At 42.1% G+C, this 18,799-nt stretch overlaps 1 protein-coding gene and 1 pseudogene across 2 annotated transcripts in view; one reads left to right on the top strand and one right to left on the bottom strand.

The window, feature by feature from the left end:
• The first annotated feature begins 1,931 nt into the window (after nt 1–1,931).
• Nucleotides 1,932–18,799, top strand: part of FGF14 (fibroblast growth factor 14) — a 570,035-nt gene continuing 553,167 nt past the window's right edge. For both annotated transcript variants that reach the window (XM_054719924.1, XM_008143957.3), the window contains exon 1: nt 1,932–2,139. In XM_054719924.1, the coding sequence (XP_054575899.1) occupies nt 1,932–2,139 (208 nt within the window). The remainder of the gene's footprint in view (nt 2,140–18,799) is intronic.
• The window catches only part of LOC129150077 (MARCKS-related protein-like), a 139,781-nt pseudogene continuing 130,291 nt past the window's right edge, over nt 9,310–18,799 (bottom strand).

The raw sequence follows: 18,799 nt of genomic DNA, 5'->3' as shown, positions 1-18,799 counted from the left end.
TATGGAGTAGAAGCATTTTTAATTTTTTGATAGTAAAATGGAGCTTCTACATGTATATTTTAAAATTTTATGTCAATTTTCCTATAGAAATGGAAATAAGCTGAAATAACTTTAGTTCATTTACCGAACAAGAGTGAGAGTGGGTAATTTTACTTTCCCAAACTCCTCAGTTCACAGGTATGATGAAATGTTAACATGTACTAATGATGAGTGGTGAGTACATGGAGTTTGTTATTTATTCTTTGTAACAGTTTGTGCTATTTTTGTACATAGCATTGTTTCCCCAAATAAGATAAAATAAAACAACAGCCCTAAATCTTTTTATTTTTCTGGGAAAGTAGGGAGCTGGTTTATATTTGCCCATTTTGTTAGGTTAGATTGTGGTGGCTGATAACAAGGTTGTATAGTAGCGTAGATGAAAAGTGAATAAGGCTGAATTTAATGTTCAATTAATGGTTATAGAAACAAGCAATGAATTAGGGTGTGATTTAAGCAGAGTGCTTTCTGTTCAAAAATTATTTGATGATAATGAATTAATTGTCTGGAAAAGGCATACTATTTCCCATGTACATATGGCCCTCCCGACCGAAACATATCTTACCACCTGGATTTTAGTGGTTGCCCTTTTATCAGGCTGCTTCTGCAAGTACATATTTGTCATGTGTCTAGTTTATATTTTCCAAACAGCACGTGAAGTAGGATTCCAATAAAAAGAACTAAAGGAACTTGAGTTTTCCTTAATGGTTCAGATGCTGCTTTTGAAAAGATAAGGTGGAACTAACGTAGCCTGTGAAGAGTGGTATTCAACTACTGTTTCTCTTTAACTCCGCCCCCCCCCGTCCCCCCTGTATTTTTTTTTAAAGGTTTACTTATTATAATTGTTCATTTTTCTTTTCCACATTCACTTTTAACAGAAAGGTCTGTTAGATGGCTCCTAGAGCCACCAGCAAGCCTGCTCGTGCTGGGCAGAGGAGGGAGAGGGCCCAGGCTGGGGCCGGGGCGGGCGGCTGGGGGACCTCAGGAGGGGAACCAGCGGAGAGACTGCAGTGACACTGCCCTCCCTGGGCGGGCTGAAGCATCTCACTGGTGACGGGTCTGAAAGCACGTGGCTACGTCATGGAAAGCCAGTCTTTTCAATGCAAACTTCAACTCCTCCTCCTCCTCCCTCTAATGCCAGTAACTCACCGCCGAGACTGGGCGAGGAATCCGGAGGGGAGGTTTCCCCCGTGCTCACCGCGGCGGGGAACTGGGAGAGTGAGAAGAAGGAGGAAGGGGATCTGTGGCGCTCTCTACCTGCTACCGGCCTGACCAGGGGAGGGGGCACCTAGATTTGCATCTTTCCTTCGTGGTGATTTGAGAACTGCAGGTTCAATCCGATCCCACTGGGCACTGGCGATTGATTATAAAAACCAAAAAAACCAAAAAAATCGACCCTGGAAGGCTGTGTCTTCGGCTGCCAGACTCAATCTCGGAGGTGGTATTGGTGTGTGAGTGTGTGTACCGGTGGTTTTTTTCTTTTTCCTTTCTTTTCCTTTCTTTCTTTCTCTCTTTTTTTCCCCCCCCCGCTTCTCTCCTAGGGACTACACAATGGCAGTCTTCTCTCACTGAGATGAATCCTGCTTCGCCTTCTGCAGACCCACCCATCCTCATAGCGATCAAGTAAAGGCTATGGTTTTCTCTTTGGGGATCTTTTGTGCATTACTGTTCTCCCTGATTAGTTCTGAGCTCAGTTGGGATTTCTTTGCTTTTTTGTTTGGCTTCATGCTGAAAAAGGACTTTTCCCCCAACCCTTTGGTAATAACCCAGTGGTGATCAAGAGAGATAAATCATTCATCCTGGCCGAAAAAAAACAATCACTGAGAAGTCTCAAAGAAATATACCACGTGAGGGGAAAAAACTGGGAGAAGATTCGGAATATTATCGTTTTTCCTATGGTAAAACCGGTGCCCCTCTTCAGGAGAACTGATTTCAAATTATTATTATGCAACCACAAGGATCTCTTCTTTCTCAGGGTGTCTAAGCTGCTGGATTGCTTTTCGCCCAAATCAATGTGGTTTCTTTGGAACATTTTCAGCAAAGGAACGCATATGCTGCAGTGTCTTTGTGGCAAGAGTCTTAAGAAAAACAAGAACCCAACTGGTAAGCAAAACATGCATCGTGTATATGTTTTTCCTCCTAATAACCTGTCTGTTGCTCACCGAGCTAGATCTGCAGTTCTGCTATGCAGGAAGGCAAGGGAGACAGAGGAGGAAGCAGGACAGTGTTGCATGTAGAGGTGTTGCATGGATAAACAAGTAAACAGCTGGATCGGTCGCTGAGCCAGAAAACCATTACAGCTTCTCTTGGCTGTGACACAATCCATCAGTAGGAGGGAGGAGGAAACTTTTTTTTTTTTTTTTAATGTATTTGGTTGCCGATGTTTGGCGGAATGGAAGGGGTTTGGCTCAAAGGTTTTGCCCGAGGCCGATGAAGCTCCCGTAGTTGCCGAGGGGGGGAAAAGAACCGCGAGCTCTCCTTACTTCTGCTGCAGGTTCAGGGACGTAGCTCGGTGCCCGGAACCTGCTCTAGACTTTCTGATTAGCTTGCACAATATTCGCCACCCCATCACCTCTACTCCAAGTAGAAGATGCCCCCTCCCTCGCGCCCCGCTCCTCCGTCAGCCCCCGCCTCCCTCCCCCTCCGGCTCCCGGTGCCGGAGTATTAACTCGTTCCCCGGTCTGCCTCCGACACCTCCTGCTCCTGGGGATACTTGGGCAGGGCTTCTATGGCTGGGGGCGAACTCCAGACCGGGAAGACTAGCTCGGTCCCCTCTATTGTATGTAATTAAACAGCCCCCCTCCCCCCCTTTAAAAAGCAGTATCACAGCCCTACGTCGGGGTCCCCTGGGTGGGACCAGGGCGGCCGCGAGTCCCCGTTCCAGCCTCCTGGTGATCTTGCGCCCCCGTTCTAAAGGGCTCCAACTGGGAAACTTGCAGTCAGTCCATTACATAAGAAATGCAAATGCAGGTGATTCGAGGAGTTGGGGTACCCGGGGTTCACTTTCTGGTATTTCTGCCGGAGGTGTTTCGGGGGAGGCCGCGGAGCTGTGGGAGAGCAGCCCAGGGGAGGCCAGGCCGGAGGGCTGCGTGGTGGTGGCGGCGGCACGCTGGCGAGAAGCTTGGGCACAGCGGCTCTGGGAGCGGTGCGCGCCGGCTTAGGGGGTGTGTGTGTGGCGTCACCCGGCTCGGTTCTGGGTGGGGAGGAACCAGGGGCCGGTGTTAGTGTCTGGGGCGGCTTGGGCGGGGGGGGGCGGGGGTGAGGGTCGGGCCCTCCTGCAGCGACAGCCTGGGCCCTGGAAGCTCCTGACGCTGGCACTGCGGTGTAGTAGATCATGGCTCCCCATAGCCGCCCTGACAACCTGAGCTCCGCCGGGGACCGCGCTGGCGCCCGGATCCCCAGCCGCCGGGCAGCAAGTGGCTGCTGCCTCCCTGCCTCCGGAGCCTTGCAAAAGCCTTGTACAAGCTGGGGCGGCGCGCTGCGAGGGGTGCTGCGCCTGCGGGTGCGGGGTGTGAGAGGCGGGAGAGGAGGAGGTGCGGGTAGGCGGGGTGGAGGCGGTGGGTGTGGAGGCTGAGCACCCCGCGAAGTGCCCGCCGCTGCCGCCGATGAGAAACTGCGAGTTGTTAGACGGTCCAAAGGGCAGCGAGATGCTCGAGTGCAGCGGAGGACGCCTGGGCAGCTGCCCCCAGCTGGGAAGTTTGGGCGGCTGTTGAGGCTCTGGGAGCAGCCGCTGGCCCGCGGGCGCGGTGCTGCAGTGGGCTCCGTGCCTCTGTCCTGAAATCCTCTTCCCTGTGCGGCTTCAGCTCTAACCTGTGTCCCTCCGCGCCGTCGGTTCCTGCCTCCTCCTATTCCTCCCTCCCCTGCCCTTTTACCCTTCCCTTTCAACTCAGCGTTTAGCAACTCTGAAGTGACACCAGCATCCGGAGCATCACCCAAGGAGAAAGCAGTGTTGTCGCTTTACCATCCGCATTTCCAATTCAGCTGCGAGGCGTACCCCAAGCCCAGCATCAAGCCCAACACTTGTTGATGCCTCGATCATTCCTAGATTCCAGACACTATCTCCCAAGTTAATGTGAACACCCTTTTTACAAGACTTCCCAAAGTGGGACAAGCCAAGGGCTTGGGAGAGGAGGGGTTACTCCTTCACACAGTAAAAATAGTGGTTTTTGAAGACTTCTTGCGTCCTCTGAAAAGATTTAGAGAAAGGAATATTGTAGAAGTGTTGTTTTTTAAGACTCAGCCATTTGTCTAGGGACCTTGAACTCTGTCCCTCCATGGTATTGGAGAGGGGGAAATAATTCAGCACCAGATAGTAAGTTTCCTTACTGGCCTTTGTACATATATATGGTAAAGTTTCACTGGAAACACTAATTTCCCCCAACATAAGATGCAAGATCTTTTCATTACACCTCCCCCACTTTCATCTCTCTGGGATAAAGTAGATACCTTTTTTTTCTCCCAAGGTGGTTTGGAAGGTGTCAAACAAATGACAAATTATTTTTAGAGCAATTTATTTTGAACCTTATGATTGCTAAAGTACTTGTGTGTGAATTGATGGGTTAACTCAAAGTGTGTTAACGACATCACCAATGACTCTAGTTTAGTCTTGGATTGGCAAGGGTTAACTTTCCGACCTGGAATTTGGAGCCTTTTGTAAATTATTTTAATAATAGAACTTTAATGTGTCACACTATCAATCCCACCTTCTAAAAGTTTTTGTTATTTGAGCTGGAATAAACTCATGCCTAGTCATTCCCTTTCAGTATTGTAGTTGGCGAGTTCCATTCTCTTTCTGCTATTAACATTAAGCCTAAAATCATTTGCAGGTTTTTGATCCCAAGATAGCAGTACAACTAAGAAGTTAATTGGGTAATTAAAATAAAGCAAAGACTAAAATCCTCTTGACTGTTAAAACCAAAAAGAACAGATTGACTACTACCTATTATGTTATCTTAAATCTAAAATGAAGACAATTAACTGTATTCAAACTAAGAAGCTTGGCAGAATACCACAAAATACCAGTACTAGGATCATAAATTTGGTGCAAAGACTTCTTATGAGATTAATTTTCCTTCCTAATCTTTGCAAATTATTAAATAATTTGCCAATTTTCCCCAATTCTTTAAATTGTCAACAAGTGTAGGTACTGGGAGGAATTTCAGAGTTCTGCTATATAATCAGGTTGGTGTGAAAATAAACAGATAATAGAGCCATGAACTTAAGGGCAAAGGTATTCATTTATCCAAGCTAATAATTATTATTTAAGTAAGAGGTGTTAATGAAATAGCTTTTTGTAGTTGTTTTTACATAAAACATGAAGAATGTGTGCTTTTAAAAATAAATGGTAATAGCTTAGAAATCTTGAATATACTAGTATATTTACTATCTTAATAAAAATAAACAAAATCTAACAATACAACTATTATCCGAGAACACACACACACACACACACAACGCATTTAAATGTCCTATTTTCCCTTACTTTCCTAGCACAGCAATTGTTATATGTTTAGAATAAATGTTACCTGCTTCAGTTTTCACTGTATGTCACGCAAGATGAGTATATTGTTGGCAAAGCATTACATAGGAATAATAAGTCCAAGGCACTTGTTTTGCCTAGTGGAGGGCTTGATATATCTCTTTAAACCAGTAATGATAATTTAGACTAGCCAAAACAGACCAGTTTGAGAAATAATCTAGGTCACTGAACTTTGACCCTGCTAAGGAAAGAAATGTGGTTGGAAAAAAAGTCCACAATAAAGATAAATACTAAGGTCATGTCATGAATATCTTTTCAGACACATAATATACAACAAGCAAAGGAAGCCACAGACCCTCGAATACATACAGCCTCTTAACCATACATATGAGACCCCCAAACTTCCATGGAATGATAGGATCTTAGAAAGCACAGATTTTTAGATAAATTGTAATTGAAGTTAATTTTTATTGAGTGCAAGGAGGGTAGGAAGCAGATGCCCTAGATCTACTTTTGCAGAGCATATTTAGAAAATCCCACACACTCGAGGCTCTGAGTGTGTCCTTTTCTGAACTCAGTTTCCCTCTCTGTCCTGTAACTTGGAGATGAAACAAGTAGGGCTTAGTAGAATTTATTGGCATTTTTCTATTTTCTCTTGTTTTGGTGTCTTTCAGCTTTGCTTTTGCCTTTCCCGAAGCTGTTTTAGGTGGCAAAACACCTGGTATGTCACTGTTACTCATTTAAAAATACATTATTCTTTTAAAGCTACTTCCTTTACATCTAGGGCTGTCATGGCATTTAGAAATAAGAAGAAAGGGAGAGAGGGAGGAAAAAAGAGTAAGCATTTTTCACTCTTCCTTCTGAGCCTGCCGACTCATCCTGTAGAGCTGGGTGAGCCACAAATGGGCCACAAATCTGAATTTCTAAACACTGAGCATATATTAGATGGAGACATTAAACTCAGACGGCATAACTGGAACACCTTACAGGTGAAAGGTTCTTTTCCTTCTCACATGCTTGTCTTTAGAGTGGGATTTCGTGTAGTATGAGTTGGGTTGAACTCCATCCAGGAAGCTTGAGTTACTGAAGTCGCAAAATGAGTTTTGCGGAGCAGTGTCACTTCATGAACTCAAGTATGGCATTTTAGATAGGCTTCCAAGTATTGATTGATTGGGGGAGTGGATTTTTCTTATTTGGAATTTATATCCAGGTTAACAAGTGTGAAATCCAATGCATGATAATCTAAACTTTAAACTTGGCTTTAAAGATGAAGATGACTTTGGCTGTCTCCATATCCAGCTTCTTCTCACTTTAGACTCCATCCATAACGGATAACATTTTTTTTTTTCAAATAATGCATTGCTTTGAGAAGGTGCTAAAGCTAATTCTATACCATATTTCACTTTGCCTACTGGGAATCATTCCTTTAAAAATGTTCAAAACCAGTCTTCCATGTTTTTAGCAACACAAACATTGGGGCCTTTTGTGAAGTGTTGTTATACATAGGGTAGCAAGAATAACAACCAAAGTTTTCACTCCTTTGTACATTTTGGCATCATAACTCATTCACTTGACTCATAAGCTTTCTATAAATACTGTGTAGATGTCTCAAAATGGAAGCATTTATTCAAAATACTTCCCTATGCTTTAAGCGGAAACAGTTGGGATGTTTGAATGGTATATTTGAAACATTACATTGTGCCTGTATTATTAATAACACCGTCGAGCCCAAGTTAGTACCATCTTCAGGAAGGGCTGTGGGTCAGGGAAATTCCTACTGACACATCTACCTGCCCAGTTCCATAGTCGGGGTGACGTTTCTTAGTGTTTAGTTTGTGATGTTTCTTAGGGTTTCATACTATATTTATGAGTCGAACCTGAGCAGTGAAGGGCAGGGAGTTTTCTGAGGGAGACTTTTCAGTTCCTCCATATGCCTCAAAAGATATACTAGTTTATTTTCTGCTTTTTAAGGACCAAGTATGTCCTGACGATTGTGTGTGTGTGTGTGTGTGTGTGTGTGTGTGTGTGTATTTCTCTCATTGCTACAAACTAATTTTCTGCTTTGGTCAGAATGTAAAAGGTAGAATGATGAAGGCAAGGGAAGTTGAAAGGAAGAATTCTTAGGGCCTTCCTAAACATAAAGGCAAAAAGAGGTACAATGCAGACATGTTTTATAGGGAACACATAAGTTTTTATTTATTTAATCTACTAACAACGTCTAAGAAAGTCACCGAACAATTGTTGGGCACTATTGCCTTTATCACTGTCCCCTGACAAAAACTCTGGTTATGACACATAGCAGGTTTTTTAATGCATTTTTATTAACTGAATCAACAGTGAAAAATAGGGTTCTCTGAGAAAGTTAACTTCTCCCCTTCTGGCGCTCTCAGCCTTTAAACAGAAGGGGCACCGTTAGTTTCCCTCTGCCAGAGGAGAAAACACTCATTTTCTCTTCCAGTCTTTGATTTTCTTCTCCTTAAAGAGGAAGACGTTCCACAGAAAAGGCTGCGTTCCTCTTTTCTTTTAGGAACTCTTCTATGAAGATGGTACCTGGGGCCCTTCCTGAGGGCATGCTTTTGTTCTTGAGGGGTCTGCACCTCAAGTCTGCTAGTTCCAGCAGTCTGGAAGGGAAGTGCCCTCCTCCCTTAGCAGCTGGATTTTGGTTTTGAAGCGGTCGTCTTCAAACTTGGTAGTTCCCTGCACGTCCCACAACCACACTGATCTCTTCAGCGTGCTCCTTTCCGGAGCCACGGTCAAAGGTGGAGGGCGCTGGGCCTCTGTGGCCTCAGGCCAGGAGACCGGGGTCTGTAGGACGAGGTCTGGCAGAAGCTCGTCTTGGGGCAGAGCCCCCCGGCTTTCCAGAGCCTCTGCGATCGTTTGTTTCCTGCAAGCCCAGAGCTGGCCGCCTCTGCGGCGCGGATCTCCTTCCAGGAGTCGGGCCCCTCGGAGATCTGACCCACGCCGGGTTCCGAGTCGGCCTCGCTGAGCCCCGAGAGGAGGAGGGATAGGAAGGCGAGGCGCGGTCCTCCTCCGAGTGTGACCCGCGGCCAGAATCCCCGGGACCCGCAGCCACGCTCGCTCCTCGCCTCTGAGTGCCGGGGGGCCGCCCCCCCTGCGCAATGCGACAGAAGTGGCCCGTCCGAGCCGCCGTAGCGCGGGAAGTTTGTGTTGCCACAGAGATGACCTCTGACCTTGAGGGTCCTCCGGGCGTGAGAGAGCTGAGCAGCCAACACTGCTGTTGCTATGGAGACCACGTGGCGGGCCCCGGTGCTGGCGCGACCCCGCGCGCGGGCCAGCCAGCGCCTCCATCGCTGCGCTTGTTTGGGGTCCACGAGCCCAGCATCCTCGCCGGGGCGTTCCCGTGCGTCACGGGGCCGAAGGGCTGAGAAAGAGTTTGGTTCCAGCCCACAGGTGGCCGCCGCCACCCGCCCGCCCTCCAGTGCGCTCTAGGACTGAGAGGAGATGGGAGCGGGCTGGGCTGGGGGAAGGCTCTGTCCTCAGCCAGGCTCAGGACAGAGAGAGGGTGAGCGGGTTTGGTCACAGTTTTCCCTGCAAGCCCCTGGTAGACCCCGGCTGGCTGCTGAATTCTGTGGGCTTCAGTCCAGTGGCTGTAATTACAGTTATCTGAGGTGGGCCCCATCTCTCATGTTCAAGGCTTCGGTAACTTTCCACCCAATTTGGACTGGAAGTGAACTGCTCCCCCCCCCCCCCCCCCCCATTCACTGTATCTCTCCTGGACTTTGTTGAGTATAAGTTGCATTCTAAAATCAGACTATCAGAGATGGAGGCCTACCTCAGGGATCATGAATGACCTGCTCCTCGTAGAGGCGTGTCAACTCATTCACAATGGACTGTTCCAAGAGCTGATTTTGAAATGTAGACACAAACACAGCGGCTTTGAACCTTGGAAGAAGAAACAGGTGGTATTTTACAGGTGACACCACCAAGAGTTCTTCATGCAATTTAGAGAGTTGAGCAATTGGTGCTGAAACAGATGGCATTCCTTTAGATCCATTATATTCCCCAGATCTTTTCCTATCTTTAAAATTTTTTTGGGGGGAAAGGAGGAGTTTACACTATCTTGTATTTCCTTCTATCATCTTTGGGCTACCATGGGGGGAGGCAATCACAAGAATTTTAAATCTAAACACAACAACTTCATTGTAAATTTAGAAATGGAAAAAACTATTTTGAGGGCACAAAGGTGCAAAACGCACTAGTTTATTAAAGAACAGCTGGGTCCAAATTGTGTTTCTGGCAGATGGAATCAATTAAGGTTACCTGCACAGGCAGCTTTAAACTTTTAAAAGATTTTTTTTTTTCATTGGCCTAGTTTCCAAATAGCCTTTCCTTCTGATAAGAATTACCTCCCTGAAGTTTGTATTTCAAAGAGATGGCCCTCCGTACTTAGAAAAGACTGGGTAGGACATTTACATCACAAAGGCACTGGGAAAGAATGCAAGTTCCTCCAAGAAGGATTTTTGTTTCCTGAATCCAGATTTTGACAACACTTACAAGTGTTTATAGATGAATAGGGGAGGTGTTGAAATTGCTAAAAAAGGATAGATAGGGTTTGGATTGCTTCTAGAGCTGCAGTTCTGTTCTTGGAGGGACTAGATTTTTAAGACAACGTGTTTTTAATTCCTCAAAGAATTGGGTTGCAACCTATCTTACATCAAAGGACTGACCATCCATTCAACTTTATTATCTTCTATTTGCTTCTTTAGATCAGGGAGAAGATCTTCCACTAAGATGGAAATTAAAAGATTCCTGTGTTCTAGATTTCTTTCCCTCTGTGTACATAGTTTTATTTAGCTCAGGGGAGAAGGCCTAAAAAATGTTCCCATCAGGCTCTGAATATCAGCTTTCAATTTGGTCAACTTCTAACCACAGAAGTACTTAAAAAAAGGTCCTTTTAAATATCTTGTCAGGTTTCAGTTGAGACAAACTGTAAATATTCGTGGCATTACTGAACAACTCCGCTGGATGCAAGAGGTTTCCCCAATGAAGGTGCAAAAGATTTCACCCTCCCAAGATCGAGAGGCACTCCCAAAGATAGCCAAAAGGAAGATTTAGACAATTCCCCTGAGGTCTGGCAACAATCACTAGGACACTAGCCCCAAATGGAGCGCAACCCATATTTCTGTCCAGCCATATCTATCTGCAAATGGGTTGAAGCCCACACTTCTTTCTGGCCATATTTTGGGGGTCACCAACCTGACAGTTGCCTAACCAAGTTCTCAGGACACAAAAGGAGACAAAGAAGAAGGCATTACCTGTCCCTGGGAAAGAGGATTGATAACCAATAGGACTTGGAAAATAAGGGACCACATAAAATTCTACCTTCCTCTCTCGATTGGGCACTCAGGACAGACAGATCCAGGAGAACTGACACTGGTAAGAATTCTCAGCCTTTGCTCACTTCTGCCAGTTTTTTCAGGATCCCATTTACAGGCTCTGGGATGAGTGGTGTTTAAAATAGAGAGTTTAGTAAGGTTTTGCATTAATTGTAGTTTTAGTTTTCCCTTGGCTGTTTGGATTGCGGTCTATTGGAGAATCCCACAGTCTTGTCAATCCCGTGAGGGGCCGATATGGGGGCACTGCTTTAAGGGTATCTGTATTGGGGCATCTGTAAGGCCACTAACTTGGTGGACGTTCGTTTATGGTCTTATAGTCTCTTTAGAGTGGAAAGGCAATTCAGATAGAGGATTAATAGACTGTGAGTACTGAGGTAAAGATAGAGGGGAGTAGTAGGAGTCACATCAGTCTTACAGTCTTTGTTTTAGGTACCTCTTATGTCCTTAATTTTTCTTTAGCCTTTTGCAATGAATCTTTTAATGAAGCTATTTTGGCATCTCTAAGCTTTCTGGAGGCTTTTATGACCATAAAAAAAATAGGTATCCTGTTTGTTTGACTTGGGAATCCTTACTTTCAAGTGCACTCATTAAATGATCTTGTCTAATTGTAATTCTAGGTTGGCTTAGTAAGATTTTGCCATTTTTGTAGATAGATACAGCTTCTAGGACCACAGTTCTCAGACATAAACTAAACAGGTAGCATGCTTAATTATCGAAACTTAAGGATACCGTTTTATTAAACTAAGCCTTGGGTCTGTGAGAGCCAAATTAATACCTATGAGGGGTATGTTGCTGGGTTGGGGATCTTGTAGTGTTTTACAACAAACTTCTTTCATGACCAACTTATTAGTCTTAGAGTTAGGTGGCAAGCATTCTAACAGTTTTTAAGTCTCAACCTTGTGTCCACCAATTCTGTGACATTGGCTTCCGAGATTTTTATTAACAATAGATCTGTTCCTTTCATGAGAAGACTTCTTTATAGTGGGAGATGCCCTTTTGGCTTTTAATAATCCAACTTGTACCTACTCAGATTTTGATGATGAAACTCAGGAAAGTCTGAGTTTCTTGTCTTTATTTCCCTAAGTGCCCCAGCTGTTTAAGAGGTGGGCTGGCTTTGAGACTTTGTGAGTCCCCTAACAGCTGCCTTCTAGCTTTTTTTAGATTTAGGAATACCCATTATTTTCCCTTGATGTAATCCTCCGTGATTCAACCAGACTGAATTTCTGGCTGCCTGTGCACAAGTCTTGAGGCTTGTAAGGACCTCTCAAAGGTGGTTACCTTATAGATGAAATTGGCCACAAGCCCAAATGTTGTATGTAGCTCACTACGTCTCACCATGAAAATCTGGAGTCTCTCACACCCCAGTTTTTCACCTGGAAGAATTAAGACATACAAACTTGAAGGGCTCAGAGCACAAAATAAGCAGAGCTGAATCTGAGAGAAGCTTACTGGAGATCCCTAAGAGGGCCCAAAGAGCCAGCCAACTAAAAGGCCTCAGTGGTACCTTCATCTGCATCTTTAGCAGCTGTCTGGGTCCCATCTTGTTGCCAGAACTGTCAGTTGACAAAACTAAAACAATTTAGTTTGTCCTTTACTGAAGGGCAAACAATTCATGGATGGGGGAGTACAGTGCCTCACAAGCAGTGGAACACTTCCTGAGAGATTATGGGCAAGACTCAAACATTTGAGTCTTACAGAGATGTTAGAAGAGGCAACATGGAAATAGCACTTGATTGTCTAAGAGGTTGGGATTTCCTTATTAGGCTAGCAAATACTATTTTCTAGGGTAAGGTAATCCAGCTAAAGCTGAGTTGGAGGATTGTGATTGGTGTACGTTAGGTTTCCTTGACAGATATTTCCCATAAGTGCAAGCTGACTTAGGTTTAGCTTTATGACATGCCAGGCCAGTGGGATGGTCTGCATTCTGTGGGTCCATCAGGTATGAACTAACTTTTCGGTAGTCAAGAACAGATCATGGTCAGACTTACCCTAGACAATCATTATGGCTACAGTGTGGAACATTGCTTTGAGTGGGACAAGATTGATGGTAGAAAGGTCACAGAGGAAGCAAAATAGAAGTGGTCAAATCCAAACTAAAGTGGTGACGGGGGTTGGAGAGGAACGGGAGTCCAAATGTCTCAGTTGTTAGTTTGAATTTGGGAAGGAAGGAAAGAACCGGTGGTTCTGATCACAGGTTTTTTATTTGGACAACTCCTGTTGATCCTGCTTCACTGACCATTTGCCGATAGAAATCCTCATCTCCTTGAAACATGGACTACAGATTTGGCTCTCTCCAGACTGCTCATATTTAAGGGGTTGTGATAGGGGAAATAGAAAACTTGAACAAGTTTCTTTTTCTAGATCAAGATTTAAATAGGCATTTCTAGGAGAGTTGCTCTGGGACAAAAGATTCATTTTCTTGACTTCAAACCTGGAAATACTTAGGGAAGGAAAATGCTGTATGCTTCATAATAAAGTCTCAAAGTTCGTTTTATGATAATATACACTTCTTTGTCAATAGCATGTTTTTGTGCACAATACTTTGTTCAGTTTGAGAATTCAAGTAGTGCACTTGAAAGCCAAGTTTTCAGATGAACTATTCATGTCTGGGAAGAAAAGAAAAGGAAGTGTGAACTTTATTGAAATTGCACGTGATAAGTGTGTGCACCTGCTTTTTAGATAGAAATGAATGTAGTTGTAATTAAAATGCCTTTTTCCCATATAACGTTTTGTTGTCTGCGCAATTATAGTGGATCCCTGAAGTGTGTGGTACCCTCTTCTGTAATGCTACCTCTTAGATAAAGTATAGTTTGGGAGGGATTGTAATCTCTATTCTTTCCAATTCCCGTGTGGGGCACATGCTATACTTGTGCTTTAAAAAAGAAGAAACATGAAAATAAGAAGGCTTAAAGACTAAAACAATTGTAAGGTTTAATTTTTTTTAAACAGCCACTTATTTCGAAGTCTGAAACTCATCTTTGACTGTGTTACTGTTGTACACCAGGTGTAATTCTTAACAAAGAAAGAACTTTTGCTAGGTCGCCTCAGTCAGTTTTGCTTTGCCTCAACATTTTCTAGTGGGGCGGATTGAAACAGTGACCCAATATGCTCGTTCCTCCTTTATGATACAATGACTTGACTTGTTTCCTAGGAATTGAAATTTTTATTACTGTAATTATTTTTTCTTTTACATTTAAATTGTTTACTGACATGCAAATTAAGTGACATAAAATTCCTCATATGTCAGACATATAATAAAGGATGCAAAATATTGGAAATACTAGGTGTTAGAAATATTTTAATGATGCAGTAGCAAAAAAAATTAGAAAGGATAGAAATTTTGCATCATTATTGCATTTCTAAGTATATTCCTTTTAACATCTTAGGAATAATTTTAGAGAACACAGTGCTGATGTGATTCTGGTCCATCTGTGGTACACATGCCTTTTTATGGGGATGTTAACCAGGGACATACATGCTAAAGATAGAGTGTTGCCTGATTGTCAGAGCCATGAAGTCTGGTCAACTCTGTTCTGACCTCTTGCCTTTTGCTTTAGCCAAGAACTTTTCCATCACTGAGAATTCACCCCTTTGTCCTGCTCTCCTTGTATTTGTACTATCACACTCCAGATTTTGTACTTTCACATATTTCCTTTATTTGTGTATTTCAAAAGTTTTGTCATCGATTTACTCTTCAGAGATTAGGCTTCAAATGGATTTTCAACTTTCAAATGCATTATATCAGGGAAAAAGGCAAAAAGAAATGCTAACAATATAGTTATCAGGAAGTAAATGAGACACATCTGTCTGAACTTGAGACTTTTACCCAGAGCAGCATTTATTTGACTTCATTTATTTCTTCCTGTGCTTCCAATAACATGTAAAAAACTGTGATGTGAATCTATTGCTTTTTTTGGATTATATAATTAAATGATTTTGGAGTATTATTATAAGTAAATATTCCACCTACTATTCCTACTAATGAAGGCACATTGAACTTACTAGATTTTAAAAAGCATGTTATTCTTCTACTTAACAGAAACATTGAATTATTGTGAATCTTGTTTTATCATGACCTATGCTCTAAATAAGTAGTGATAACAATATTTAGAGAACGCTGTCTATATACTAGGTGCTTTACCTACATTAATCCTCAAAGCCACAGGTAGGAACTGTTGTTATACTTAATTTAGAGGATGAAGCCCAGGCATGAAGAGGTTAAGGAAGTCGCCCGATGGTCTTCCGCTAGTAATGGAAATACCTGGGTACAAACCACAGTGCATATTCTTAAATCCCTGTATGGCAGCTACCTCTCTAAAGAACATGTTCAAAGAATGTATGTGAGAGTGGCCAGCACTGTCTGTGTGTTTCTATGGCTCATTATATCCTGACACTAAAAGGGATTGTAACATAGTCACTGTTAAGCTATTCAGGAATTGTAATGCTTTCTTATTGAACATGATTTACATACATTAAAACACATAGTTCTTCATTGTGGCATTTGATGTCTTTTGAATATTGTGTGTATCCCTATAACTAACTCCCCAATCAAGATATAGAACATTCTTATCACTCCAGAAAACTCCCTCTTGGTTTCATTTTGTTCACATCCGTGCCTCCTCTAAGAAGCAACCGCCACTGTGAGGTCTCACTCTACCTTAACCCGTAGTAGAACCTCGTATCATTAAATCATGGAGTCCTCACACTTTTGAATTCACTTAACATTGTTTTTGAGATTCACCCATGTCATTGTGTGTTAGATGTATGGAATTTGATGCGATACTTTCTGTTTTTGTAGACTAGAAATTCCTAATTGAACAGGCTCACTTTTACTTAATATGCAGAAATTGTCCGAAACTACAAAGATTTCGAGAGTTGATCCAGCTTGCAGGTTAACAAGTTAGCCTGCTTTAGTTACATCGATGCTGCCTAAAGACAGGAGACTTCTGGGTCAGAGGTAAAGGACTTTATTACTCAGGGCACAGCAGGCAGCATGAGCTTTATGTTTTCATTGTCCCCAGATACCAGGGGCAATGCTGAATTGGCCCAAGTGGATGCTTGCCCACAGTGGGTTTGTTTCACAGCTGAGGCACTCTGAGCTTAGGCAGTCCCCACCTTTTAAGGAGTTTCTGCGAAGCTGTCCAACTTTTGCCCAGCAGGGAGGCATTATCTTGAGGGAGGCACTATCCTGTCCTGTAATTTGGAAGGAGGCTCTATCCCTAGATTCCAAGGTTTCAATATCCTTGCAAAGATAGTCTGAGACAAAAGCTGTTACAGGGCATGCAGAAATCCCATGGATATGTCTTCACGTAAATCTATTTCTGTAAAATAACCCTGTATTCCCTTTCTATTTTTCTCATGACTGACATTCTTATTGTTCCAAAGATGAAGTTAATCTGTAGACAAAATATCTGTTATTTGGAAATTAAAAATGATCCTGCAGTTTTGAGAAGATAGACAATATACAATCTTTTACAATAAACTTAACAGCTACTGGGAGATGTTTAAAACATTCTGTAAGTATTTGTTTTTTAGACCCTATTTATTTAAGCTAAATGTACAGAGAATACTAGAAATCAGAGAGTCCTGAACAACTGAAGACTAACTGGAGCGCTGTAAATCCTCTGGGATGTAAGGGGAAGAAAGAGAAATCTTTCTGAGAAGTGTGACCTGAGTGGACTCTTGAATGCATGTTTCAGTTGACAAGAGAGATAAGTACATTTTTGGCAAGAAAGTAAAGTGAGTGAAAGTCAAAGGCTGAGTGAAAGGTACATGTTTGGGGATTTGTGAGAATGTTAATGGAATCATATTTTGAAGGATTAGGGGAATCAAAACTTGAAGTCCAAAAGCACGGCAGATGAGTTAGACTAGATGTGGTAAAAATGAACTAGAGAACATTTCCAAAATGGGAGTGAAATGTTTGAGAACTGCTCTACTATTGCAATTGGAAAGTGTTAACTGGTGTAACTGATTGTGGGAGGCGTAGTACTGGGAGGTTGGAGAGATTTCCTAATGAGAACTCAGTCAAGTGAAAATGTCCTTTCGTTAGTTGGAGATGGAAAATAGGAACTGGGATGAAAGAATGGTTCTTCTGAGTATGGCAGAATACCGGCGGGCAAAAAATTGCCCAGCAGTTGGGAAGGGATAAGCCAAAGGCACATGGAGAAATCATGCAGCAGGAAGGGACCTACTTCCTCTGAGTTTTGAAGGATGGCTGCCATAAAAGGTGTAAATGTAAATGAAAGGTGTAAATTGTGGAGGCTTATGGGAAGGGTTGGCTTCAATCTACAACTTGAAGTCATAGATGATTTGTTGAGAATGTGACAGGAAATGTAGCCATACTAGTATACTGTTGATAGTTACATCTAACTGATAGATGAGCATATATATTACTATTACATTATTTACAGAAAGTTTTTAACATCTCCCAGTAGCTGTTAAGTTCAATGTATAATATTGTATATTGTCTACTCAAAACCTCAGGATCATTTTTTAATTTCCAAATTGTATATATAATATATGTATAATTTGAGGCCACTTCATAGTTCAAATTATGTTGTTCTGGTGGTTTTATTGGCTTTCTAAATAAGGGGAGAATGGTGTTTAATACTTGCTTCAAGGTATAGTACTAAACATCTTTGTAGTACATAGGTACTTGTAGCAGCAATTTATTTCTCTGCAAGATGATGTTTTCTTGTGAAATTCCACAACTGGGAAGGGCTAAAAATGTCAAGCTATTTAGAACTTTAACAACTTGGACCACATTTTTTTCTATAGCAATTTTATTATGCTGTTCTGGCTCTAGTTGGGACATAGGTTTAATAACTCTTGATGACCATGATCAAGGATTAGTGGAGAGTTTCATTAAGGAATAGTTTGCTAAAAACTACAACTTTTGGGACTGGATTTTGATTTTCAACTTCTTTCTGTTATAAAATATAAATTATTTTTTAGGGGGTCAATATCTGTCTCTTGGATGTCTTAATGTTTAAGGAGCCACAAAATTTATAAAAATAATTTTTGTTAAAACAAAAAAACACATTAAATTATTAATGGCTATTCAAACTTTACAAAATGTAACTAATAATGCCTTATAAGCAGTAGTTTCATTTCTTCGATTTAAAGCTAGGATTCTTATCAGACATCACAGTTTATAAGACTGATATTTGTAGGGCCACAAGCATAATTCATACAAGAAGAAGAAGAAGAAGAAGAAGTTCATTTTAGGTGGTGACAACAGTTGGGAGCAAATTGGCAGCATACTAGTAAACCTGAATTCTGTCATTTCAGTGGGTGAGAAAGCAATTTAATCAAACACTTTGCAAATTAGAGTAAAGGCAATAGACAGCTGCACAATGGGAAAGGCCTGAATACTGCGGAGTTAAGTAGAGGGTCTGAATGTGTTGCATTAGCATAGTTTAGAATAAAAAATTAAAATGTACACCCTTTGCATAGAAAGACTCCACTTCAGAATCACAGTCCAAGCTGTGTCATATGGATTGGCATAGATATGTACACTTTTTAACCCAGTCTCTCTGGTGCCCACTGACATGTATTTGTGAGAGCCTTGAGAAAAGGAAATTAAGGTCCTTCAACTCTGTGAATCATAATCTTTCTCTCTTTTTATTATCTAAAGCAGAAGGAGCTATTATCTCTATAATCTTGGTAACAGCTTTTGCCTGTGCTCTTTCTTTCACTGTTACAGATTAAATGTAAGACAGATCTTTGAGTCTTTCTTTCTTGTATCCTTTTAAATTTATAATTAGTAGAAATACTTTTAAATATTAGTGTATGTTTTGTTAGGAGCTTTTCTTATCTCTCTCCACTTTAGAATTATAAGGTAATTAAGGAAAATGATAGAAGTTGGTACTGCTATCATTATAGCAATGTAGGTGAAAAGAACTTTAAAATTTACATAAAATTTTTA

Source organism: Eptesicus fuscus, chromosome 8 (assembly GCF_027574615.1).
Source record: "Eptesicus fuscus isolate TK198812 chromosome 8, DD_ASM_mEF_20220401, whole genome shotgun sequence".
In the NCBI taxonomy this organism is placed as follows: Eukaryota; Metazoa; Chordata; class Mammalia; order Chiroptera; family Vespertilionidae; genus Eptesicus; species Eptesicus fuscus.
Note: the sequence above shows the minus strand (reverse complement) of the source record. Positions and strands in the feature narration are given on the sequence as shown.